Consider the following 26,019-nt stretch of genomic DNA (forward strand, 5'->3'; position numbering starts at 1 on the left):
TCGAAGGAACTGTCATCGACCGCGATGGTGATGAGGTTGATGATGGTGGACAGTACTCTGCTGGTCCTTCAAAACGTGCTCGTGACACAGGTGTTGAACCACATCGGTCGCCATATAGAAAATACTCTTCTGGGGCTGGTCCCAGCCGGTCATTTGGTTTTGATGTAGGAAATGATGGTTACAAAGATGATTTTGACCAGGGACAGGAACAACTAATTGGTAATCCATCAACTAGGGATTCAACACATGTTTCCTCTGTTATTGCAATGGACACGATTGGGCACAATGCAGAAAATGATTCAATGGAAAGCGTTGAGAACTATCCTGGAGATTTTGATGACATACATTTGCCTTCTACATCGACAATCAAGTACACAGATCCCAACGAGACATCAGAACTGAACTACAGCAATCAAGCACAGCAGAGTACTTGCCCAGCTGCTGCCAGAAGTGCCGGTGACATGGGTGTTAGTAGTACAAATGAAGAAGAAGTAGTAAACGCAGATACTGCTACTGCACATGGGAGGGACGGTCCCAGCTTTGGAATTAGTGGAGGCAGTGTTGGTATGGGTGCTAGCCATGAAGCTGAAATTCATGGGACTGATGCTTCTATCTATAGAACTGACAGCGTTGTGGGTGATGTCGAACCTATTGCCGATGTAACTGATAACCAAGGACAAACAGGTGAATTTGCTCCAGATCCAGGGTTAATGGGTGATTTTGTACCTGAAGAAATCGATAGAGAGGATCCTCATGGTGATAGCCAAGATTTGATTTCTCGATCTGTAGCAAGGGCAGATAGTGGCTCGAAAATTGTTGGTTCGACTAAGGCAGAATCTGTTGAAAGTGGCGAGAAGACTAGCAACATGCGGGCCACCTCCCGTGAGAATAGTCCTCATCCTTCTCTTTCTTGCAATGCCATTTTATGTTCCGGCTTTGAAGCATCAAAGGAAGAAGTTACTCAGGCTGCCAAAGATCTGACGACTGATGACTGTGGATATGTGGAATCAGGCTATCAAGTTGCAAATGGGACAGGTAAAATTACGTTGCATCTAATGATGGTTTAAGCAGCTGTTCTATGAAACTATAACAAGATGTTACTAAGACATTATGTTGATAATGATCCCATTTTCTTAAAATTTTAGCACATGAAAGTTTAAAAATGTAAGAATGAATGGTGAGTGTCACTTCATGGATTCATTGTTTTCTAATTGGCTGTATAATCACGTCCTTCTGGCAGGCTTTTAAATAGGTTGTATTGTTTGCCCATCATGATAAGCTCTGATAGATGTGTGCTTATGTGTTGTCCAGCTATCTCTTTCTTTTTTATGTTTCTTCTAATCGGACAGTGATTTTTGTACATGGAACATTTCAGGCCCTCCAAATGGTGGAAGCAACTATGATGAGCCAGTTGAATTTGATCCAATTAAGCATCATAATCACTTCTGTCCTTGGGTGAATGGAAATGTTGCTGCAGCTGGCTGTAGTAGCAGTAGCGGCTCTGGTTCCAGTGCTGGTGCTGTTGCTCTTTGTGGTTGGCAGCTGACATTAGATGCTTTGGACGCTTTCCAATCCCTAGGGCAGGTTCCCGTCCAAACAGTGGAGTCTGAATCTGCGGCGTCCATGTACAAGGTTTATAACTATTCTTGTATTCTTCTAACTGCTAACTTTTGCAATTCTTAGTTTCCTGTTTTTGATATCTTTGTTTTTCCCTCTTCTGCTAATACACTGATGTGAGATATTTGGGAAAATATATGGTATATAGATTCTTTCTTTCACAATTTCATTGTTGAAGGCTTGGAACCAGGTCATTGGACCTGTAAAAGAAACCTAGGCTATGCTTCCTGAGTATCTTTCCATACGATGTTCCCTTTTAAGGAATAGACTTCTCTTATCGAGCTTCTGATTGACCAAAGTTTCTGCAACGCTCCCCATTGCAAATTTGGTCGTCTTACCTTTTTTCTTATCAGAAAAGAGGCTTCAAATAGTTAATTTATTCTCTAAAGACTATTTTTCTTTTTGGTGTGTTCTTTTTTTCATTATTGTTGTTATATTTCTTATTTATATACGCATCCTTGTCACTGTTATCATCGTCACAATCATCGCCATATTACTAATGCTAATAAAGATAACAGCTAAAACAAAGAGCAGTATTAAACAATAACAGCAGTATTAACAATAATAGATGCAATAATAGTGCGGTTAGAATAATTATTTGCTATTTGCGTTCCCAGATTTTTACCATAATTTTCCATATTTTCCCAAATTTGAGGAAACATTCTCCATCCCGACTTGTTTGAGTGATTTGTATTTCTGCTTTGCTTGAATATGTGGCTGTGACCATATCTGAGATTCCGTGTTCTTTCTCAGTTATCTCTTTGACTTTTCAATTTGTATTATCAATACCATGACAACTGTGACATAGAATATGGCAAGCTTTGCTTGCAGGATGATCATCATACTCCTGGTAGGAAGCTCCTGGCACGCCACTCTTTTAACAAAAGCCGTGGGAAGAACTGAACTGGAAACTTTGTTTAGAGATGACCTACCTGGTATTTTCTACTTCTCATACGAAGATTATTCAGAAATAAATAATTTATCATGTATGAAAGACGCTGGGGAGGCGACCTCTGGGCTGCAGTCGACCAAACTTCTTTATTTTATCTATGACCTTTTTGAAACATGTCAAATAATCAGCTGTTTGTCGTGTGTGTTAGGCAAATAGCCATGATGTTTGAATTCTACTGCTTACATTTGTTTTTGCTTCCTGGTGCAGTCCTCAAAGATCAAGCTTAACAGCACCTTGTTAAGCCAACTACCTAGAAGTAATTTGTTGCTTCTGTACTCGAACTACATCGGAATCCCATTAGCTGTAATATTTGTCAAGATACTAGAAGACCTCTGTTTTTCAGTTCCCAAGTGCTTATTTTCTGTACCTTCTGAACCAGTCGCAATAACGCCTCGGCGACCAATGAGGCTTGTTTAGTCATTAATAGTATCCAGTCGGGGACATGTTTCTATTTCAGAATTTTTGTTGACTGTAATGCTAAGATTGCTTGTTTCACACCGTGTATTGGAGCACATGTTGATCCATTCTTCTCAGAAGATGTTCTGTGTCTTTTGATTCTTGCGTAATCTTGTAGCTTCAGTTTATGTTAAACTCCGACGTTGCAGATGTGTTCTGATGAATGAATTCTTGAGCAATGCACTCTGAGAGACTCTAGCTTGTAAATCAGTGTGGAGATATTGCAGGATGGTTAACAAATCAATAAAATCCTTGATTGTTTTCAAAGCTACTTTCTTGTTTCTTATTTAAGTCATTGATGATACGGTATGTAAATGTAAGAGGGTGGATGCTGTGTTCTTGACTTTGAAACACAACATCAAGCACCCAAAGTGCGTTGTATCTTTTGGTTATGGTATCCTACTGAGCTTTATAATTGAACCGCCAGAAACTTATTGAAAAAAGGAAAAGACATTTCGCAAGTCAGCTTCAGCTTACTTCTTAAGAGCGTTTGGCTAAATTTATGAAAGATGTTATATTTTATTTTAAAACTTAATTAGCTATTGAAGTGTTTGGTGAAATAAAATTCTGCAACTTGTAAGATAATAATCATAAGGTAAATTACAACGAGCACACCCGAGTTTCGATATAAATATGAATATTTTTTATTGTTTGAAAAATTATAAATATTTCTTGATATTTGATAAAATTATCTAATTTTGATTAGGAGGTCGGGAATAGTTAACTTTGCTTTTATATAATATTTTTTTATTTTTTTTAAATTTAAAAAAATCAGACGAAGTGGATGAAAAAATCTAAAAAATTATAAAAATTAACCACTTAATTCATAAAATTTTTAAAATAATTTAAAAATAAGTAAAATTGGTTCATATCAATCATTTATTTCACGCACAATAGTAACGGGCTACTACTGAAATATGCACTCGTTTCCAAATGTGAACCTTGGAAGGTTCTGGAATTTCGCAATTGGTACGATATATTATTTTGACATGAAGCCTTGAAAATTCCTTTTTCCGAACAAGAGTAGTTTTTGTTTTTGGATTATAAAGACTCAGAAAATCGAGAGAAGAAAACCCCTCTGCAGTCTTAAACCTTCGCCTGTTTTCTTGTGGTTGTGGGTTCTTTGATAGCTTCCAGTGTGATGGATCCTCAGCCGGAGCCCGTTAGCTACATCTGTGGAGGTACTTGAACATTTATTGACTGCTTGCTCGTGTTCATGATTACACTTGTTTGTATGGTATGTTTGTGTTTTTCTTTTTGCTGATTGATTTTGAATGTAAAATTGGATTGTGGGATTCGCAGATTGCGGGCAGGAGAACACGCTAAAGCCAGGGGATGTGATTCAGTGCCGAGAGTGCGGCTATCGTATTCTCTACAAGAAACGTACACGCAGAAGTATCTCTCTCTCTCTCTGTTAATTTGACGTTTTTCTCCGAGCTTTTTGTTTTTTCACTTTTACGCGTGTTGTGTGTTTCTTGCACTCTTTTTGGCCTGTTTGAATGTATTTTCGTTTGCTCCATTTTTCTTTTCTTGGAATAGCGGAAGATTGTCCTCTATTCTCTATGAAAAATAGTAGCAAGTAGTCATCCTGCCTTTGCAATATATGTAGCAAGTTATGTGGTTGGCGATTCTGCTGATGTACTACATGCTACATTTGATGGAACCCGACATGAGCAATGATTTTCCATGTGTTTAACATTAGGTTAACTTCGATGTGGTAAAAGCTTTAAAAAAAATCTTGAGCTTTATGATGACCAAAGTCCTCAGTTTACCGTGATGAACCATGCATGTTCTGTTTTATGACACTAAAGTTCTTACAGATGATTAGTTTCATAACTTCACTAGTATGAGATGATCGCATTGAACTCTTTAAACATTGGGGGCTGGTATTAAACAATGAGTGAGGCTTGAGCAAACACTTAGTAAATAGATCGATGGAAGAATTTCCATTTGGGTTTTTTGGGGAGGGTGGGGTGTCCCATTGCTAACATGGGGTGGTCCTGAATATTTGCTGTGTTCATTGTGTATAGAATTTTGTGGGATGGTGATGTAGGTCAGGTAAACATCTTTGCATCCGTTTGGTAGGAGAGGAATGGGGATAGAGAGGGTAAAAAGAACCTCCCTAAATATGTTTTCTCATCCAGACATTGTGTTAGAGGGATTGAGTGTGATTCCCAGATTGCCTCATTTGTTTATGTTATAGGTAACTCAAATCAAGTTAGTGTTCAAGGCAAAATGGAAAGATCGTTTCACATTTCGTTACAATCATGATAGAAATGTACCATTGTATGCTTTAGCATTCTAAATCTGAGAGACGGTGTCTTGTTCTATGTTTTGCTGATCTTGAAGATTTATCCGTATTCACTTGTGCATTTTCTACTTGCAAATCTCTGTTCCACTTTCTACTTGGTAACCTCTGTCTTTATTTCTGGGTGCAGTTGTCCAGTATGAAGCACGTTAAAGCCCCATGAAAGGTCCACCTAAGCAGCTTTCCTCCCACTACTACCGAATGTTATATGGTGTTTGCATGTTGATCTGCGGACAATATTGTTTTCTGATGTTCTACATGTCTCTCATGTGATTTTATCTCGGCTCTGTGTTCAAATCATTAACAAGGTTATTCAGTTGTGAAACAGTTCCCTACTTTCAGTAATCTACTTGCTTGCTGTTGTTACCGATTGTTCTTAATTGTTTCATGCCTGGAATTTGATCTGTAAATTATGTACTAAAGTTTATAAAATGTGAAAGGGGATTGCTGCTCAAAGCTTCTGGTCTTTCTACACAGTGACACTGAGAAATCAACTGTGTTGTTGGTTAGGCTCATGCATGGATTAGGAACGATCCCTTTCGTGCCGGTTCCAACTAGACGAAATTGAAGTTACTGAGTGTTTTTTTTTTCTTTCTTTTTTTTTTTTCAATTAAATCATTCTCTACGCCAAGATATTAAAGACTCATTTACCTAACAAACGAACGATAAATACAATAAATTTAGACATTATTATTGAAGTAGAAAAATATCCACATATAGGGGACTCGAACATCTTAACAAACAACAACAAAATACATAGTAAATTTAGAAACTATTATTGAAGTACAAAACTATGCATATGTATGAGACTCAAACTCAAGACTTTCTGGTAGATGAAGAGAGGTAGAATATGAATTTGTAGAAATAAGTTATTTAGCATGACTAAGATGGAAATTAATTATAAAACAACTTCCGATATGAAAAAAACGAATTGAATATAAAAAGATGAATTATTGAAATTTTATAAAACGTGTTTTTATTCCCTTAATTATGTGGTAAAAAATGAAAAAAACTTACCATTTAAACAATTTCATGTTACTCCTAATGAATTTATTAATTAAATTGAAAAAATTCCTCAGCAAGTAATTTGTGCTTATGAACAATAAAGTTTCATAGACGTTATTCCATCAAAATCACGAATAGAAATGAAGTATAGTTTAGTGAGAGAGGGAGAGATAGATAAACAAGTGTTTCTAAATAATCTCAGTTCATAAATAATTAAATGAGGAGACTTTTAGTGTCTTTGAACATTATATTTTCATTTTCTTGTCCAATTTCAAATGGAAACAAATGTAGATAACATGAAGTTTTGCTATACATATTTCCCGTCTCTATTATATTTCAAATGTCATTATCTTTAACTTATTATGTTAATTGATTTTGTATATATTAAGTAACTATTAACTATGGTTGATTAAAATTTGATCTAATTGGATATATATGGCTTATACTTTTTACAATTTTGTTCATATTCATCTTCAATTTCTCATATTTTGAAATTATATATAAATAGTTTAGAAAAATTAGAATTATTAAATAATAAACAGTCTCATTCTCTAAGAGAAGTTTGCTACTTATTTATTATTAAAAATATTACTTACGTAAGAATTCAAATGTTCTTTATATAATAGGAACAAATACTTGTGAAATTCATATTTTTATACATAATATATATATATATGTATGTGTGTATATTTTTTTTAAGTGGTAATTGCATTAATAAATTCAACTAATAATGTTCAATTAATACATCAATATAACTAAAAATAAAAAAATAAAAAATGAGTTTTCTCTATACTATAAATGTCATCGACTTAAATCATGATAAATCAATATTATTAACCATAGTTAAACAAGACTAAAACAAAAACTTAAATGTTTACCACGATTAATCAATATTCGTCATAGTTTTTAAACATAGTCAAAACATTTGTTATGGTTTAAGCCATAGCTAATATTTTGACTATATTTGTAGAAACAACAGCTAATGACTATGACGAAGCCGTGGTTAATTTATAATTGACACGGTTTTCTTCTTTTAGCTGTAGTGATTTATCATAATGGAAATTATATTTTTTCTAATACAGTAAACTCACAAATTCATATTGTGAGAAATATCTATACGTTTGATGAAACTCGTACTTGTTCGTGTAACCTCAAACTTAAAATTAGTCTAAGAGATCATTAACAATATAGATATCTCTACATTTACTTTTCATTTCAACCGAACCAGCTCTCCAGCAGAAAGAATAATTTGAAAGTCTTCAAATGGAAGTCTTTTGCTCTCCAAGAAGTTTTCAGCTTACAGTTCCCTTCCCATTTCCTCCCCAATTCTGCTGATGGAGAAAGATGGATACGGTTGCATAGAAAAGTCTGCAGTGAGATCTCTATCATACGTTGAAGTGAAAATTCAACTAATTTCCTGGAAAATTCATGTTGTTTGTCCTGCATTTCCACTTCTTGTCTGTATAAAGTCAATTGTGAGAAGAGAACCTTAATCCCTCATCAAATAGAAGTTGAGCCATAGTTTTGTCTTTGCACTTGAGCATTCATGTAAGATACTAGTTGAGTATAAGCCTCGATATTCGTTCAACAATTTCTTAGCAATCTCATATCCCATCATGCAATTCGCAATGGCTGAGAGCGTGGTGTCGTTTGGGATGCACCAACTGTCAGCATGGTTTTGCGAAGAGCAAGAACTGCTGGGAAGCATTAGAATAAACACTGACAATATTCGCGATGAGATTGGCCGCATGAGAGCATTCTTGATGATGGCCGAAGAAAGAGAAGATATCCACCCACAGCTCAGAGAATGGGCTAAGCAAGTTCGAGACATTGCTTACGATGCGGAAGCTGTGATGGACAAGTTCATGCTCGGTTTTGCGTACGAGCACAGTGATCGGAATTGTGGCTGTCTTGGCAGGATCTATGTCTCAGTGAAGAATTTGAGATGTCGCCGTCAATTTGCTTCTGAAGTCCGGGACTTGCAGTCCAGATTGAAAAGTATTTCCGAAGGCCATCATAGATACAGAGACATCCACAGCGCTGCGAGTCAACGAACCTCGAGCTCTGGCTTTGCCGATGGCACATGGTATGACGGTCGAGGTGATGCCCTTCTACTAGAAGAGGCAGAAGTTGTGGGCTTCGAAAAGCCAAAGAGACAATTGATTGAGTGGCTTTGTTCGTCATATAATTATGGGCTTCGAGTAATTTCAGTCGTGGGCACAGGAGGGTTGGGCAAGACCACCCTCGCCAGAAAAGTCTATGACGATGCCGTAGTGAAAATGCATTTCCATTCTCATGTGTGGATGACTGTTTCACACTCATTCAATCTGGAGGAGTTTTTAAGAAAACTGATCAGAAAGCTCGTCGGGGAGATCAATCAACCAAGGCCTGAAGGACTGGACGCCATGGATGCTGATGAAATGAAAGAATTCATTTATCAGTTCCTCCAGCGCAGAACGTATGTTATTGTTTTGGATGATGTCTGGAGACTGAATGCTTGGGAAGCCATCAGATATGCATTTCCCAGAACTGGTGCTTATGGCTTCGTTATTATTACCACACGTTTTCATAGCATCGGCCATGGTGCTAGCATTGAATGCAATGGCCATGTCTATAATTTGGAGCCCCTGTCTCAAGAAGAATCAAAGACATTGTTCTGTAGGAAGGCCTTCTTGGGGGGCTCATGCCCCACTTATTTGGAGGATGCTGCTGCAATTGTCTTGAAGAAATGTGAAGGTTTGCCGCTTGCCATTGTAGTGATTGGCAGCCTCTTAGCTACAAAGAACAACAGCATCGAAGAATGGAACAAATTTGATCGGAGTCTGGGTGATGAATTAGAAGGAGATCATCTTAGGAGAATGACGAAACTACTCTCTCTCAGCTACTATAATCTACCTCACTATCTGAAACCTTGTTTCTTGTACTTCAGCATTTTCCCAGAGAATTTCCGGATTTATAAGTCCAAATTGATCCGGTTGTGGGTGGCTGAAGGGTTCATACACCCAAAGGAAGGGAAAACAATGGAAGAAGTTGCAGAGGACCATGTCAAGGAGCTTCTTGACAGAAGCCTCATCCAAGTAGCAGAAACAACAAACTATGGGAGGCCCATCAGAGTTCGTGTGCATGACCTTTTGCGGATGATCGTTTTAACCAAGTCCAAGGAGCAGAATTTTGTGACCATAGAGAGTGGAGGAGAAACAAGGTGGCCAAATAAGAGCCGACGAGTAGCAATTCATTGTTCCACTGGAAATACGGAAGATATCAAAGGTTGTGATCAGCTCCGGTCGCTCCTAGTGCTGGACTCTGTCCATGCATTGTCTAAGAGGAACTTATCTAAGTTGCTCTGTGCTGGTTCTAGTCCACTCAAAGTGTTAGAATTGAAAGGTGCTTTATCTGACAAGATCCCGGATCATGTTTTCAGATTACGTCTTCTGAAGTATCTTGGCCTAAAGAACACAGTGGTGAAAACTATTCCGAAGTCAATTGCAAAGCTTAGGAATTTGGAGACATTAGATCTCAGGTGCACAAAGGTTACAGAACTGCCTATCGAAATCCTAAAGCTCAGACGACTTCGGCACCTCTTGCTGTACAGCAACAAAAAGAGCAGAGGCTACCGGCCCTTTGACGATGTACAGAGCTTTCAGGCTCCATACAAAATAGGATGCCTTTCAGCCCTGCAGAATCTTTCAGATATTGAAGCTACACAAGCTGGTGAAGATACCAGTATAGTGAGGGAGATCGGAGAGCTGACAGAAATGAGAAGTTTAGGCATCAAGAAGTTGAAAAAAGAAGACGGAAAGGATCTTTGCTCCTCACTTGCAAAACTCACCAACCTCCGTTCGTTGTATGTTGCATCAACTGCAGAGGACGAAATCATCGACATGCAATATCCTGTATACCCGACTCCTCCACTCGAAACGCTTGAACTAAGAGGCCGTCTACGCGAGTTACCTGAATGGTTACCTGCTCTTCATGGCCTTACCAGGCTGTATTTGAGATGGAGCAGGATGAAGCATGATCCGTTAAACTCCCTCCAAGATCTGCCTTATTTGATGGAGTTTGAACTATCACATGCTTATGAAGGGGACAGGTTGTGCTTTAGAGCTTCAGGGTTTCAGAGGCTGAAGAAATTATGGCTACTAAGTTTAAACAGATTACGGTTGGTAATAGTGGAGAAGGGCTGCATGCCGCTTCTCCAGGAACTGTATATGTCCGGCTGCAGATCGTTGGAGGAGGTTCCGTCAGGCATTCAACATTTGGGCAGTCTACAACATATGGACTTCTCCGACATGGCTGAGGGATTTGTGACCAAAATTGAGAGCCAGAGGGAAGGAGGGGACAAATGGAACCTCAAATCTATGAGGAAGTGGATGTAAGTATTCTGCTCTTTCCTTTTGAGGGGTATCAGCAACACCACTGACTCTAGCAACTAGCATAACCTTGAATATGTGAACATTTCTCTCCGATTCGATTGCATTTTCATCGAGGCCCGAAGTGCTCCTCTGCCTCGATTCCAGCCGCCGTCTGAACGATCAAGCCGCCGAACCACCACAATTCGTCTGCCCATCTCGCGATGTGTCCAACGGACCCTCACCCATCGATTTTCAGCAAGTCTACGGCCAGATCGACCTCCCTCGCCGTTTCCCGATTGCGCCCTTCGCACCCCCAATTCTTCGCCGTCAATCCTCCTTTCAGCGGCGGACCCATCCTTTCTTATTTTTGTGGGATTTTTCATTTTGTTCTTCCGGGAATTTAGTTGGAAACTGCAACTTCTACTCACAGAAATGTGAAAAAGTTTGTTATGGGGTTTGGAAACTGTGTGTTTGGATTTAATTTTGATGTATTTTGTTGTGTTTTGTAAAGATATATAAAGATAAATAAGTATATTTTAAAAATAATATATATGTTTCGATTTGTTTTTAAAGATAATTTAAAATAATATAAAATATGTATTGTATGTTTGGTTTTATTTTTTGGAACAAAATTCACTGTTCATGCCAAATCATTTTTTTTTATATGTATTTATATTTGTATATAATTTTATTTGTGGGTTGAATTGTATATATCATTGGAATAATATTTGTGTGTAAATAATTTATTTACTGAATTTTTGTAATAATAATTTATTCAAAAAATAATAATGTATTTCTAAATAACTAATTATTATAATTAAAACCTTGACTTTCAAATTTTTTAATAGGAGAAGATCAAATTTATGCAGTATATAAATAAATTAAGGTAAACTAATCCAATTGGGGAGTAAATTCCTTTTAATTAACACTAATAATAATTCCACAGAAAATTTAATCAAAAACACACAAAAATAGATTAAAAAATTTATAAAATAAATACAATTTATAATCATAAGATATAAAACATAATTAATTATATATAATTTATAAAAAGAATAAATTAAAATCTTCACATTTTAAAAAAAGACTATTGACAAATAAAAATATAAACTAATGAACCCACCAACCCCCTCCCCCCAACCGCACCTTTCTTTCTCCTCCCACCAATTTCATTTGTTTTATGAAGAATTTGTAATAGTAGAAAATCAAATACACATCCACATCATATCTGGACGAAATGCCTTTACAAGAAAAACTATATGCTCAGGAACGCCTTTTATCATCAGAAAAATAAAGGGGCTAAATATCAGATACCATTCAGCAAACCCATCTGATCTTTTTGCTTCAAAAATCATCACAGCCGTACACATCGATGTAGATTAAGGTTTAGGGTTCCAGGAAACAACACAAGCGTAACAGGGAAATTCCTCTGGATCTTTTTGCTTCTAGCTACCACCGGATGTGTTCTACGGCTTGTTGCTCGGCTTCACCAGCGAAAAAAATAGGAAATTCGGTGGCTCGTCCCTCAAAACCAGACCCTCACTCGAGGACAATGATGAGATGGGTGTGATGGCTGCACAGTTGGAGGTACGACGGAGAAGAAACGACTAGAAATAAAAGAGAGAATTGTGAACAAATCGGTTCTTAACAGTATAAAATAATCTAAAACAACCTAAAAAAAAAAAAGAACTAATCATTGGATCAGTTTCAGAGATGGGCGGAAAACAAATCCAAACATAGTGGTGGCTTTCTACCCCTGGAGTATGTAGCCTACATTAATTATCCTCCAAAAATATTAAATTTTTTGTCAAAAAAATTAAAGTGATTTCAAAAAATGGCAAATCATCATTTGTCAAAAAAATCATAATTCTAATTTTACTTATTCATCCAACTCTTTTTATTATTATAACCCTAAAGTACTTAGAACTCATAATTTTTTAATTTCACTTTGGTCAAACCAAATTAAAAATAAAGTTATACATGCAATATTAGTTAAAAGGGCCAACATCGAGCCGTGTTGTGTCCGATACTAATTGGATAATTTTTTGAAGTGGCCGTGAATTATAGAATGTAATATTAGTTAAAAGGGCTTTATTAAATGAACAATTTCAAAATTATTACTAACTATAACAATTATTAAGTTACAACTATTTTTGTTTTAGGAAAAACTATAATTTTAGCTCAGGAATTTAAGAGTATTGGTATTTTTCGTCTTGTATGAATTGATTTTTATAATTTAGTTCAGTAATATTTTTCAACTAATTTGGCCGAAAATTGTATGCGGCTTGCACATGATCCAGTTAAATTACAATTTTAGTCATATAACTTGGGGTCGGTTGGCATTTTTGGTCTTACATGAATTGCATGGTTGATATATTTTTTTTGTCTTGTATAAATTAATTTATATGACTAAAAATTATAATTTAATTAAATCGTATGCAAATCACATGCAATTTTTGGCCAAACTAATTGAAAAACAACTTAACCGGACTAAATTGAGAAAAGCAATTCACGCAGGATATAAAGTATTACTTTCAAAATTATAGAATTAAAATTCTAGTTTTTACGTTGTTTTATTACAACAGTACCAGTTTCCAAAAGTTAATAGACGGGGCCAAAAATTAATTTTCAATCACTAGCACGATCAGGGCCACATATATAATTAATTTAAATAAGTGATAATTATACTTCTTTCTCCTAAAATTTGATGTAATTACATGTAAATTTTACGTAGTTTGAGAAATTATATTTAACATCTTTAAGATTTGCTTCTGTCTAATAAATAAGTTTCTCCATTAGTTAAAATATCACTGAATTTGCTTATATTAATATAAAAACTAAATAAAAATTTATATTTACCCCCAATTGACTTATAGCAGGTTAAACATTTTTTTCCAACTAAACTACCCTTATATTGGTAAAGATATATCTCATCATATGCATTAACGCATGAAGATTTATGAGGGTAATTTCATCATAAAAAAATTTATTTAATTTGCAGTAAGTCAATCGATAGTAAATATAGATTTTTTTTTTCAATTTTTTGGTTAATATAAGCAAATTCAGTGAATTTTGACTAATAGATGAACTTATTTATTAGACAGAAGCAAAACATTAAAAGTGCTAATTGTAATTTTTTAAACCCCATGCGATTTTCGTATAATTACACCAAACTCAGGGAAGGGGAGTATAACTATCCCTTTTAATAATAGGGATAATATATTTACACCCCTTGACCTATGGCCCATTTACACGAATCACGTCTATTTTTTAGATAATTACACATACACAACCAAGTGCTAAAATTATTTTCACAAACCACCCCTTACTTTTTAAAAAATTACAAACACATCCCTTAAAATATCAGCATCACTACAAAAATTATCTCTATTTTTTTTGCTGTCATGGATAGTTTCTATAATTATGTAAAAAATAAGAATGATTTTTTTAATAAATTAATATAGGTCAAGGGGTGAAAATGTAATTATCCCTTAATAATATTATTGCGGAATCATTGCTGATAGGCTCATAATTTATAATTTTGTTAGGTGTCATTAATGATCAATTGAGACAACTGAAATACGACTCTTGTCAAGTTATTATTGCGCATGTGCAGGTCATTAATATATGAAAACAAGAATGTCCTCACATATATATATATATATATATATACATACATATATATAAATATATAGTTGTGTGTGTGTGTTTTTTTTAATGCATAAGTAAAAAAATATGGGTGATATTAGACTTGTCAATGAGTAGGGTAGGATACTCAGACTTAAATCCAAAAGAGGCTCAAATAAATAAATTTATATTCAAACCCTACTTAATCCATTGAACACAACTCAAAATGCGATGGGATCCAATATCCGAGTCAACGTACCCAATTTTTTCCTTCGATCCATTTAATTAAATTTTTTTCTTTTTATTTTGCCTCATAATTTAGCAATAAATTCAGAATTATTGAGACAAATTAACAAGTAGCTCTTTTTCTATAGAATTTATTAAATAATATATCATTTATTATACCATTTACAAAATAATCTTATGAAAATATTAAATCTACATACTTAATAGCAATCAAATTCAATATTATAAAATTTAAAGATTCTATTTTATCACATGAAGTCTTCAAACAAATATTATTGCCTATCAAGATATTGAAAAATACTACCCTGCATGATAACATATTTTTATAACTAATTATTTAATTATTATTGGTTAATGTATACAGTTAAAGAATTACACGATAAATAATGTTATAATATCTTAAGTTTATTAGATTTGTTCGCTTAAAGGCAGATCAATTGATAAATAATAGTCCAATTAAATTAGAGAGAAAAATAAATATATACTTTTTATTCAAATTGGGTACATAGACCCATGGGTCATGATGGTTAGAAACCCAACCAAACTCAATCTATATTTTTTAATAAATTTGGGTCTTAAAATTAATTTACGGACTTGGATAGGGTCTTACCTACTCATTGACACCCTTAAGTGATACCCCATAGACTTTAGGAACGATTGAATCTTCACTATATGTGCCGACTATATATGGTTCCTATAACCGACTTAGGATTAATGTCAAAAAATAAGGCCTAACCACATAAAAATAAATATATATGCCAAGATATATGTTTAACTCTACTAAAAGTCACCGCAAGAAATATAACTTTTAAATATAGCTAATTGCAATGGTTAATAATAAATAGTTGCAGCAAATAATTATTAACTACAGTCATGCAACAATTAAGGGTCGTTTTTATGAAGGTGGTTAAAACATTTGTCATGGCAAATATTTTTATACTATGGCTCTTAGCTGTAACAAATAATATTTTTATGGAGGAAAAGTTAATTTTTTGCATCAATTTTATTTAACTTTGATTAATAATAATTATTTATCATGATTTTTAGCTACAGTCATTAATATTATAACCAATAGTAATTTTTTTTTTCTAATTTGTCTTAAAAAAATTTAAAATCCACGTTGTGAATGTGACAACATTAAACCTTAACCACATTGTGTTGTGTTTTTGAACTTTGAATTTTTATAAGAAAATTTTTAAAAATATATATATTAAGATAAGGTGCAGGGATGGTGGTGGGTGACGGAAGCACCGAGTCTCTTAAATAGGATTAAAGTGAAATTATTTTTAGGGATGATTATACTCACTTCCCTCGATATTTTGTATATATAATTACACGCAAATTCCTTATAATTTGAAAAATTATATTTAATTTTTTTAAAGTTTATTTTTTTAATAAATAAGTCTCTCCATTTAATCAAAATTAATCGATCAAATTACCCTCATACATCTTCATGTGTTAATGGATGTGAGTTATATTTTTGTCGTTATAGGGGTAGTTTAGTTTGAAGAAATTTTTTTGACCTGCAATAAGTTAATAATAAGTCAATTGAGGGTAAATATAATTTTTCATTCGATTTTTTTGCCAATATCAGTAAATTTAGTGAATTTTGATCAAAACGAGGGACCTATTTATTAGATGGAAGCAAACTTAAAGGGTGTTGGATGTAATTTTTTAAATTATAAAAGATTTACGTATAATTATACCGAATTTCGGAGCAGGGAAGTGTAATTATTTCTTATTTTAATATATAATTGTTAATTTTATCAATTTATAAACAAGTAGAATTATGTCAATCACATCACATAACTAACTGAGTTCTGTCAGATTGAATTTGACTAGAATTTTCTAGTCCATATATTCGTATCCTCGCTGTATCACTAACGAAAAATATTATTTAATCATGTAGATTAATTTGGGTAGGATAAAAAATGATAACACGTAAGTTGTAGAATTAAATTATAATTTAATTGAAGTACGTGCGAGTTAAATATAATTTTCTAACCAAGTTGATAAAAAAATAGTTAAAATTATTAAAATTATAAAATTATAAAATTAAATTGCGAAACTTAATTTGTGTAGGACGAAAAACATCAACCATTAAATTACAGAATTAAAATTATATTTTTTCTTGTTGTAATTCAAATTCAATTCTATTATATTAAATAGGTTATTAATATTAAAATATCAAATAATTTTTCTTTTAAGCGCTTAGATTTTAAAATAAGTTGGTCATTTAACGTGGTATTAGCCAACTCTTGGACCCAAATCTCATGCCACGTTTGAAAAAAAAAAAACGTCGTCTAATTACATTTTCTATTTCAATCATATATATCACATGTACATATATAAAATCTATTTTTAAATAAAATAAATAACGCGATCTAACTTGTAAAAATGGCGTGTATATATATGTTAAACTGAACATATTTGCAGGTGTTGTGCGATTCATGATGTGGTGGGATAACAAAAAGCTTTTTGACTCGCCATAGTTTTACTAGTACACCTGTCTTTTGTTGTAAGGGAGTAGTACTCCTCGTTCATTGTTGCTATATTTGTAAGGGAGTAGTACTCCTTGCTTATGGCTTTGCTAGAAATTCTAGGGAGGTAGCTCTCCCCGCTGTAAGTATTTTGTGAATTTTAATATAGAAGGACTGGGGACTCCGAAAAGTTCCCCCACCTCTAGGTGGTTTTAATTAAAAAAAAAAAAAAACTGAACATAAAATACAACAAGATTTAAAACAGAAAATTAATTCAACATTTAAAACATAAATATTAAATAATTTTCTTCGTTAAAAGTTTAAATTTTTAGATGAGACTTAAATATTGCACAAAATCAAATAAATTGGCATCATAATTAGGGGGGGTGAGATGAGTGAGGTAACAAGATAAACACAAACTCTACATTTTATTAGGTTCTGCAGTGTACAATACATGCATGGCCAGTAGCTAGCCAAGATCAGAAGCATTGAGATCAGGTAGTGAAGGTGGTAACCTCAATCCCTTTGTTGCTGTAGGCAGCTGGGGCATCATACTTGCTGAAAAGCCTGTAAGACGAGATGAGTGATAGAGCTGCGTAGCAAAGGGTTGCGACGAATGTGATCGCTATGGAGGCCGTCGCCTTCCGGCAGAAACCCCCGAACGACCCACACGTCCGGCTCCACGTTATCGATGTGTCGCCTTTGTACGCTAGGTACACCACCTCCGCGGATATAGCTCCGGCCGCCAGTATAATGTACGTCAGCAGCTACCAAAAATAAAATAAGAAGTTATAATAGAGCTATATATATAATCTACTTAAATATTCTAAGTAGACCGCCAAGGGTTCAAAATTAAATTATATTATTTAAAATTATGTACTTAAATTGTTTGAGGTTAATATGTTTGCTTAAATCAACTACGCTTTTTGATATCTATTTTTAGCATTTTTGTTCCCCAAATGAAGTAAAAATTATAAAGAAAATTTAAATTCAAATTGGGTCTGTCAGGGATCTAATTAATTAATTATATAATAAATATAATATTTTTTATCGTATAAATAATTTAGTTCAATTAAATCTGATTTTGATAAGAATTTTTTGTCGAGTGATTCATAATGGATTGACACGATTTTCTTGCACCCTACAATGGTGTTTAGCTGTACGTAGTGTAAACCAAACCTGGTCCAGGAGGAAGAACGCCCAAGCCCGCGACATGGTTGACGGGCGGGGCACCGCCGCAACCACGGCGGAGAGAAGGGAATAACCGGCGCAAACTCCGCTTGCATGCACCAAATACCTATAAAACCAGGAGGCACACGCAGTTTCTTAGATATTTTGAGTTAACAGGCTGCAAATTAAAGACTTAAGAGTATGTATGTACGAACCTGAAGGCTCCCAGATCAGAATACGAGAGTGAGCCGTAGTCGTTGGTCTGGGAATCCTTGAGCATGATGACCAGAGCCGCCACGCAGAGGGCCATGGGCAGGACACGGAGCAGCGTCTCCGCCGTGCGCATGGTGGAGCTTCCACTTTCATCTCCGCCCATCTCGGCCGCGGGAACTGCACCGTGTTTCCCCATATCACGGGAAGTGTGTGTATGTATGGTAGCTGGTTGGTTTTGGCGAAGAGTTGTTGTCAAGAAAGTGGGAGTGGAGTGGAGGGGCAAAAATTTGTCCGACGAGACTACTTATTAATGGACTTAGGTAGGGTTTGGTGAACGGGTGAAGTAAATGCCCATTAAAGGACGCCACACTTTCCCATGCAAAGGCTAACTCTCCTCTCCATCCCTCCTTCAATGCACTTTTATGGCGCATTCATGTCACGTCAATCAGTGATTGATATATGAAATTTTGTTAATTACATTTAGATCCCTATCAAAATACGAAATTGCACTTATACACCCTCCAAAAATTCATTGTTTAAATCTGACCTCCTTTTATTAGGAGTTGGATAAAAAATATTGATATTAGCAAATAAATTGCATATATAAATTTTTAAATTTTTCCATCATTTAATATTTTTACGTAATAATATTGTACTTATGAAAGAAAGATTGATATGATGTTAACCTCAATCTCTCTTTCTATATATTACGTTTATCACTTTATAAGTACAAAAATATACGTTGGAATGTTCAATGAGGGATAAAATTAAAAATTTATGTAATAGTTTTTTACTTATGTAAGTATTTTTCATCCAAATCTTAACAAAAAGAGGTCAGATGTAAATCCAGAATTTTTAAATGGGATGTAAATATAATTTCTAATTTTTTTTAGAAAAAATATAATTTAGTATCTTTAAAGGCGCGTAAGTGTGATTAACTCTAAAAATTATAATTAGATTAAATTTTATAATTCAAACATGAGACCACATAAAATGCACACATGAGATAATGATATCTGTATAAGATATGAAAATATGATAGAAGATCATTTATCCCTTCATTGGGAATTAAATATGGATATCAATGTAGTTCTAGTATCATAAATTATGAAATTTTAATGAAAATTTTGTGGGTACACAATTTTGAATACAATGAAAAATAATTACAGTACATAGTGGTCGGATCACACACTTGATGTATATGTTTAATTTTATTTTTTATTATATTTATTTAATTCGATAAAAGAGAATGATGATAAAATGAATTAATTATAACTTATTAAACTACTACATTTGATTTCAAATGTTCTTGACTAGAAAAATATATCAACTTATAACAATTTATTTGATTCTAATGATATCATGCCCATTATAGTCATTTTATCAATTGAAGACCTTATTATACCAAACGTCCTAACATCTTATTTTATCCAAACACTTATGGTTTTTATTTTTAAAATAAGATTCAATATCTTATAAGATGTTTAAAAAAATTTAGCCAAATACCCTCTTAATATAGGATAAATTAAATTAACATACTTTGATGTTAGGTCAAATTACACAAACACTCTCTGTGTGCTGCAAATTACAGCTACACCCATGAAGGTGTTACGATAATATTCCTTAGGCTTGTATATATTAACGTAATCTCGAGGATGCTAATATAATTTTAGATTTAATATATACACGTCGTCATGTATATAAATAATTACACTATTTATTCTATCTAAGAAAAAATTACATATATGGAGTGTATAATTTATAAATAAATTCAATCCAAGCCTGGAATATATTTCAAATTGTACATAATCATATAACAAATTATGTATTTTATTTCATTTTGGGAAAATGAACAAATATTATGGAAAAAACACTTGACTTCCGAATCGGGTAAGTCCAATATTTGCTGACCCGGTGTAAATACCCGAACCCGTTTTGAGTATTGCCCAAAATTTCAAGCCGAGCGCGGAACGGATAAGCTGGGTCTGCTTCAGCTCCCTCACAATCATATCTATATCACTGCATCATCTCCACTCTGAACTCACACTCATTCATGGCCTCCAACTTTCTTCCCCAGGTTTCCATCTCCTTCTCTTGGGAATTCGGGTGATAGATGTAATATATTCTTCATGTTGTAGTTAATTTATTCATGTTTTCCTTTCCTTGTAATCTGCGCAGGCCTTGTTCACGGTTCCTAGGAGTTCGGCGCAATGCCCGCCGAACAACCTAGCTTTTTCCGCCGCCGTATCCCGGCGGCTCTTCCCCGGGGTATTGGTTTCTGGGACTCCGGCGAGGTCTTGCGGGTTCAGTTTTTCAGGAAGGGGCAATAATTGCTCCTTCCTTGTGAGGGCTGAAGAAAATGGTGAAGCGGAAGTGGAAGTTGAAGAAAGCGCTGAGAATGTGGAAAGTGTTGAGTCTGAAGAGACTGAGGTTGTGGCCGCTGACAAGCCGCCTTCACAACCTAGAGTCAAACTTGGGGATATTATGGGGGTAATTTTTTGAACTTACCGTTATTTATTACAATAAGTCTTCTTAATGTGTTGGGAAATATGCCTGTTTTGATATCAAGAATTGTAAATTAAATTTCCTGCACATTTCGTCCGGCCTTGTCATGGGTGTGTTGTTTGGCTGATTCTTGTGTCTTGAATGTTTCAACAGTGAGACGAAGAGAGCTACATGATAAATGGTATGGGATAAGTTCTTTAGGTACTGATAATATAGAGCTAAGAATCCATGTTCTGTGGTGCTGTGCTTAAAGTACTAAATTGACCTGGAAGTATGGTTTCAATTACCGATGGTGATGATCATGTTTGCATGAAAGAACAGAGTATCGACCTGTATCTAGAATAAATTGGTGTATAATGCCTCCTTCAAAATGATCTGTAGCTTGATGGGTGGCACCCATCAACTTCCCAATCAGTACTCTCGGTGAAGCGGATGCTTATCTCATTATAGGAACTGATGCATGATTAAAGTTACTGGCTTGCATTAGGGTGACTGTGTTGAAATTACCACAAGGTACAGGAAAGGGAAAAACATAGTAATGTTAGAGAGCCTTAGGATAAGAGTTTAAGCATACTCATTCATCATTTTTATCAGTTCAACTATGAGAATAGTGATAAGTTAGACTTTAGAAGATTAAGGTAAGTTAGGAATGGGCTTGGATCCTGAAAGTATGGAATATTCATTACTTCGTACTTAGAATGTCAGATGGCTTTAGAATAAAAAAGGAGCCTAGGGAATTTATTTTCTCCGTTAGATAGGTTACTTAGGAAGTAATTGAGCAATGTTAGGAGTATGGAGAACTTGGGAAGTAATTAAAAATACAATCCTCAATTGATGTCACTAACTCGAGAAATGTTATCTAGCAGCAAATGGATTTATTGTCCAAATAATTATTAACTTTTTAAATCATCTAACCAAATTCCTGGTGCAGATTTGTTTCATCTTATATGATATTATACTAGGTATGAGTAATGTGAAGAGCTCAGCTAGTGACCGTGTTCATCATAATTAATGACCTAAGATGTGAAACACTCATATTTTACACATTTGGGATCAGTGTTCCCGATTTTCATGAGACTCATGTATGTGATTGTATAATGTGCCTGATATGTTTCTGCTGTAAGTAAGGTATTCACCTGGTGATGTACGATTGCAGCTTGGAATGGATGGTGTTTGGCTGCTAAGAAAGCTTGCAAGGGAGGGTAAGAGAGGAAGGGTGCTGGTGGTAATGGGGAAGTTGAAGGGGCTGTAGCTTTGCTGGTTGAGGGTTTTCATATTATGGTCCCGGTGGAGGATATGAGGCTAAAACGAGAATGGTGGAAGCTCAAAATAGTTCAAATTTTGGATTTTGGTATTGGTTTGGAGAGAATGTACTCATTGATACTTAGAGAGTAATGAATTAGCTTAATCCTCATCAACCGATGGGATTGAGTATCATGGGTTGTGGTCTAAAACCTGTGTTGGATCTTAAAAGATGTCTGTCATTGCCTTTTGATTTTGCATTCTAAAGCCAAAAAAACTCTCATGCTGGTTTTAATATGATATCTTGTTTGTCTACCCAATTTTCATCTATCCAATATATCTTTTTGTACTTCTGACTTCTTCATAGGAGGATAAAAGTTGTGCTTATTTATGTCGAAGAATTTCATTCTTGTGGTTGCTATGAAACAGATACTGAATAAAAGAGCAATTGAAGCTTCAGATAAGGAAAGGCCTATTCCAGATCTTCGTACTGGGGATGTTGTGGAAATCAAGCTGGTAACATTTTTTTATGTGTACTAGATTTAGTTTCAGTACAATTACTTAATGATACCTATGTATCATTTGTATCTCTGTATTATTTGAATGGAAGAATTGTTATTTGCTTTATAGGAAGTTCCTGAGAACCGGCGACGGTTGTCTGTATATAAAGGTATAGTTATGTCAAAGCAAAATGCTGGCATCCACACAACAATTCGGATTCGACGGGTTATTGCTGGTGTTGGGGTTGAGATTGTGTTCCCTGTGTATGTATTTTCCATCTTGGAGCCTTAGTCTCAATCATTTAATTATTTTTTTGTGGTCATCCAGCATCTTTTAAAATATTTACCATTTCTTTCCACTGAGGCACCGACCATATGACTTACTGCATAAGCACATAAGAATTCAACCAACCACAGTAATGATTTGTTAAAGAGATATCTATTGGGGGTTTCTAACTATGAGAGGTTTATTGGTTAGGAAACCAAATGTATGTTGGAAATTCTAAAGTTGATTAAGAGTATTCCTCCTCTCTGAAAGATGCTCCTGGCAGTATTGGACAGTTCAAATTTAATTAGATGTTGGCCACTGAAAGTTTCATCGGAAGTTCGATGAGCATAATATCAGTTGCTATTTTGTTTGGTCATCTTCATAATCATATCCCACTATTTGTTATTTTGAGTCTGAACACAATGTAAAATATTACCATGGAATCTTTTGGCTTAGGTAGCTTGAAGTCATAAATAAACCAACAGTTCAGATGTGGATATGCAGAAACATCATGTATTTTCATCTGAATTTGTTTCATCATACCTTGAATCTGGTTGTGCATGAACTTCATGACAAGCTGTATGATAGAGTAGAAATCATTGCTGACTGCACCTGCACAGTGCACACTTTACAATCTGTTCCTAAGGAATAATGAAAGGCAGGCTCTTCGTTTCAATAAAATACTTAAACTATAATCTTCTCAATCATTTCTGGAAAGTAATTTGATTTAAGAATTAACAAAACATGGTGGCTCTTTGCTGAAGTGGTTTGGATAATTCTTTCTGAATTTAGTTTTTATGGTTAACAAGTGTATGTTCATATGTGGCTTTTAGCAGATATGAGTCGGATCATCAGTAGTGTCACCTTACTCAGCTATGATTATCCTTGAATTTAATGTATGGCATTATTCTATAATCATGATTTTGCTGCCTTTCAAACTAGGAGTTTTCCTTTCATTTGATCTGCAATATGCGTGCAAACATTTAACTTTGAGGTAATTTGCATTTGGTGTCAGAGCAACAACTTAATTTTAAACTTGAAACATTGATTATAATTGAAAATTTAGCCTCGAGATTAGTCAATATAAGTACTTTGATCTAAGTTCTTCTGGTATGGCTCCATTTTCATTTATCTTCTTCTCTATTCTATTAGATCAAGTCAAGATCCTTCCATCTGAACTCACATTCTGTTCTCTCCTGTTACACAGATATTCACCAAATATTAAAGAGATAAAAGTTGTCAGCCACCGGAAAGTCCGCAGGGCAAGGCTGTACTATTTGCGAGAGAAGCTTCCAAGGCTATCCACTTTTAAATGAAACAGGCAGAAAGCCATTAAGCATCGGTGCCTCTTACCCGTTCAGAAAGGGCTGTTATCTTCTTGTTTTGGCTAGCAACCTTAGATTTGAAATTTCCAGAATTTCCAGGTTCTGTTATCGATCAATTTAATTGGAACTAGTTGAATCACCATTCGGCCAAAATTGGGTGCTTCAAATAGTTATGTAGATAGTCTTTTTGATGAATGTCTGCGCCTACTAGTAGAGTTTTGCAAGAACAAAACTTGATGGAACTCTGATTCATTAGCTCCTACCTGAACTCAATCTCTTGTGCTGAAATTGTAGAATATCATGCGACTGCCATTGCCATCCGACATCGAATACAGAAAGACAGTGGCACGTACAGCTCATAACACTTCCTATATCCTTCGGACATTATTAAAATTGATACGGGGATTATACAGGTTTTGATGAATTACTAAAAGGCTCCCAAACATATAAAATAACCAAACATTTTAAGAATCCATGCATTTACACTCGCATTGGTTTTGGCATGAATCGAACTGATATTAGCAATTGTCTGATCATTCCTGAATCAAAGAATTTCATTAGGTTGTACAATTTGATTACATCTATATATCTATAGCCCATAAATTTCAAGTATATTCACTTATTGAATTTATTACTTTTTGGAGTTATCTCATATTGATTTTAGTAACTTACGTTGTAAATGTTTATTAGGACTTGCCTAATATTGTTCTAATCAAATGTAGATATTCAGGGATCATGATAATAATTTGACACAAAGTTAAAGGACCTAAACTAAAGTCACATGACCTGTATTTCGACCTTAGATCGAGGATAAAATCGTGTGATTTTGATAAAACGGATCATACTTCAAAAAAAAAAAAAAAGAATGAAATTCCAAATAGCCACATGATGCATGGATGGATGCTCACCGGCCACCGCGTGATTTCAAAAATTAATGGGGTGTGGATGAAGCACCCATTTATTTAATTACATAGAGACAAAATTCCGATTCCTATTGATGATACGATGGTTCCGGGGCGCGCACGACGTGTAATGTAATTTAAGGAAGGGCTGCAATGCTTTAAAGGCTGGGGGACCTCCGCCCTCGGTCCCCATTCCCCGACCAGGCGCTGATTCGTACACCGTCGCCATGCAATGCTGATCAGCACAACATTTGTGATAAGCTTTACTTGAAGTCGTGATGGCCGTAAAACTGTGAAATTATACTTTGTCCCGAAATATTTTTAAGACTACACTTACACCTTTTCTGAAGATTTTTTGTTTACAATTGTATCTCTTATGATGAGAGCTTGCACGAAAAATGTTGACGTCGTCAGAAAATGTCATAAATTTTTACTTTTACCTTTTGTTCAATATTTCATATATCGGTTGATGTAAACGCAATTTCGTGCCATTCTATAGTGACAACTTTATGTATATTTTTTATCATTAATAATTATATAGTGATAAAATAAAAATAATTGTCACTTAATATATATTTTGCTATTAATACTATATTTTTATTGAACTGTATTAGACATATGTTAGTTTTTTTCAAAAGTTTAGATACATACCTAATTTTGTAATAGTTAAGTATCTAAATTATTGGTAATTGATTGACATTTAATCTTCTTTTTTTATTTATAATTTCTTGAATCAATGACTTAATTAAATGTTTATTAACATTTCGTGGAAAATAAGTTGGAAAAATATTTTTTTATTTGCAACTTATACTTTTAATTTACTTAGATTAAGTTGATTTAAGCCAAAGTCA

The 26,019-nt window shown here is 34.5% G+C and overlaps 5 protein-coding genes across 5 annotated transcripts in view; 4 read left to right on the top strand and 1 right to left on the bottom strand.

Annotated features, from left to right (window-relative positions):
* The window catches only part of LOC105176896, a gene marked incomplete in the record, with an annotated part of 8,003 nt that extends 4,898 nt beyond the window's left edge, over positions 1 to 3,105 (top strand). The window contains 4 exon segments of the mRNA XM_011099838.2: positions 1 to 1,035; positions 1,376 to 1,632; positions 2,449 to 2,552; positions 2,777 to 3,105. Coding sequence (XP_011098140.1) covers positions 1 to 1,035; positions 1,376 to 1,632; positions 2,449 to 2,520 — 1,364 coding nt within the window.
* On the top strand, positions 4,018 to 5,789 carry LOC105176897 (DNA-directed RNA polymerases II, IV and V subunit 12). Its single transcript, XM_011099839.2, has 3 exons — positions 4,018 to 4,206; positions 4,328 to 4,420; positions 5,464 to 5,789. The coding sequence occupies exons 1-3, from the start codon at positions 4,167 to 4,169 to the stop codon at positions 5,484 to 5,486; spliced, it is 156 nt and encodes a 51-aa protein (XP_011098141.1). The 5' UTR covers positions 4,018 to 4,166; the 3' UTR covers positions 5,487 to 5,789.
* On the top strand, positions 7,346 to 10,946 carry LOC105176898 (disease resistance protein RPM1-like). The gene has a single exon (XM_011099841.2). It carries the CDS (start codon positions 7,955 to 7,957, stop codon positions 10,712 to 10,714), a length of 2,760 nt encoding a protein of 919 aa, XP_011098143.1. The 5' UTR covers positions 7,346 to 7,954; the 3' UTR covers positions 10,715 to 10,946.
* LOC105176899 (CASP-like protein 2A1) lies at positions 17,445 to 18,740 on the bottom strand. Its single transcript, XM_011099842.2, has 3 exons — positions 18,429 to 18,740; positions 18,223 to 18,340; positions 17,445 to 17,810 (listed from the first exon to the last, which is right to left on the bottom strand). Exons 1-3 carry the CDS (start codon positions 18,620 to 18,622, stop codon positions 17,538 to 17,540), a joined length of 585 nt encoding a protein of 194 aa, XP_011098144.1. The 5' UTR covers positions 18,623 to 18,740; the 3' UTR covers positions 17,445 to 17,537.
* On the top strand, positions 20,374 to 24,554 carry LOC105176900 (50S ribosomal protein L19-1, chloroplastic). The gene is made up of 5 exons (XM_011099843.2): positions 20,374 to 20,503; positions 20,605 to 20,916; positions 22,603 to 22,689; positions 22,804 to 22,937; positions 24,149 to 24,554. The coding sequence occupies exons 1-5, from the start codon at positions 20,480 to 20,482 to the stop codon at positions 24,255 to 24,257; spliced, it is 666 nt and encodes a 221-aa protein (XP_011098145.1). The 5' UTR covers positions 20,374 to 20,479; the 3' UTR covers positions 24,258 to 24,554.

This window comes from Sesamum indicum, linkage group LG14 (genome assembly GCF_000512975.1).
Source record: "Sesamum indicum cultivar Zhongzhi No. 13 linkage group LG14, S_indicum_v1.0, whole genome shotgun sequence".
In the NCBI taxonomy this organism is placed as follows: domain Eukaryota; kingdom Viridiplantae; phylum Streptophyta; class Magnoliopsida; order Lamiales; family Pedaliaceae; genus Sesamum; species Sesamum indicum.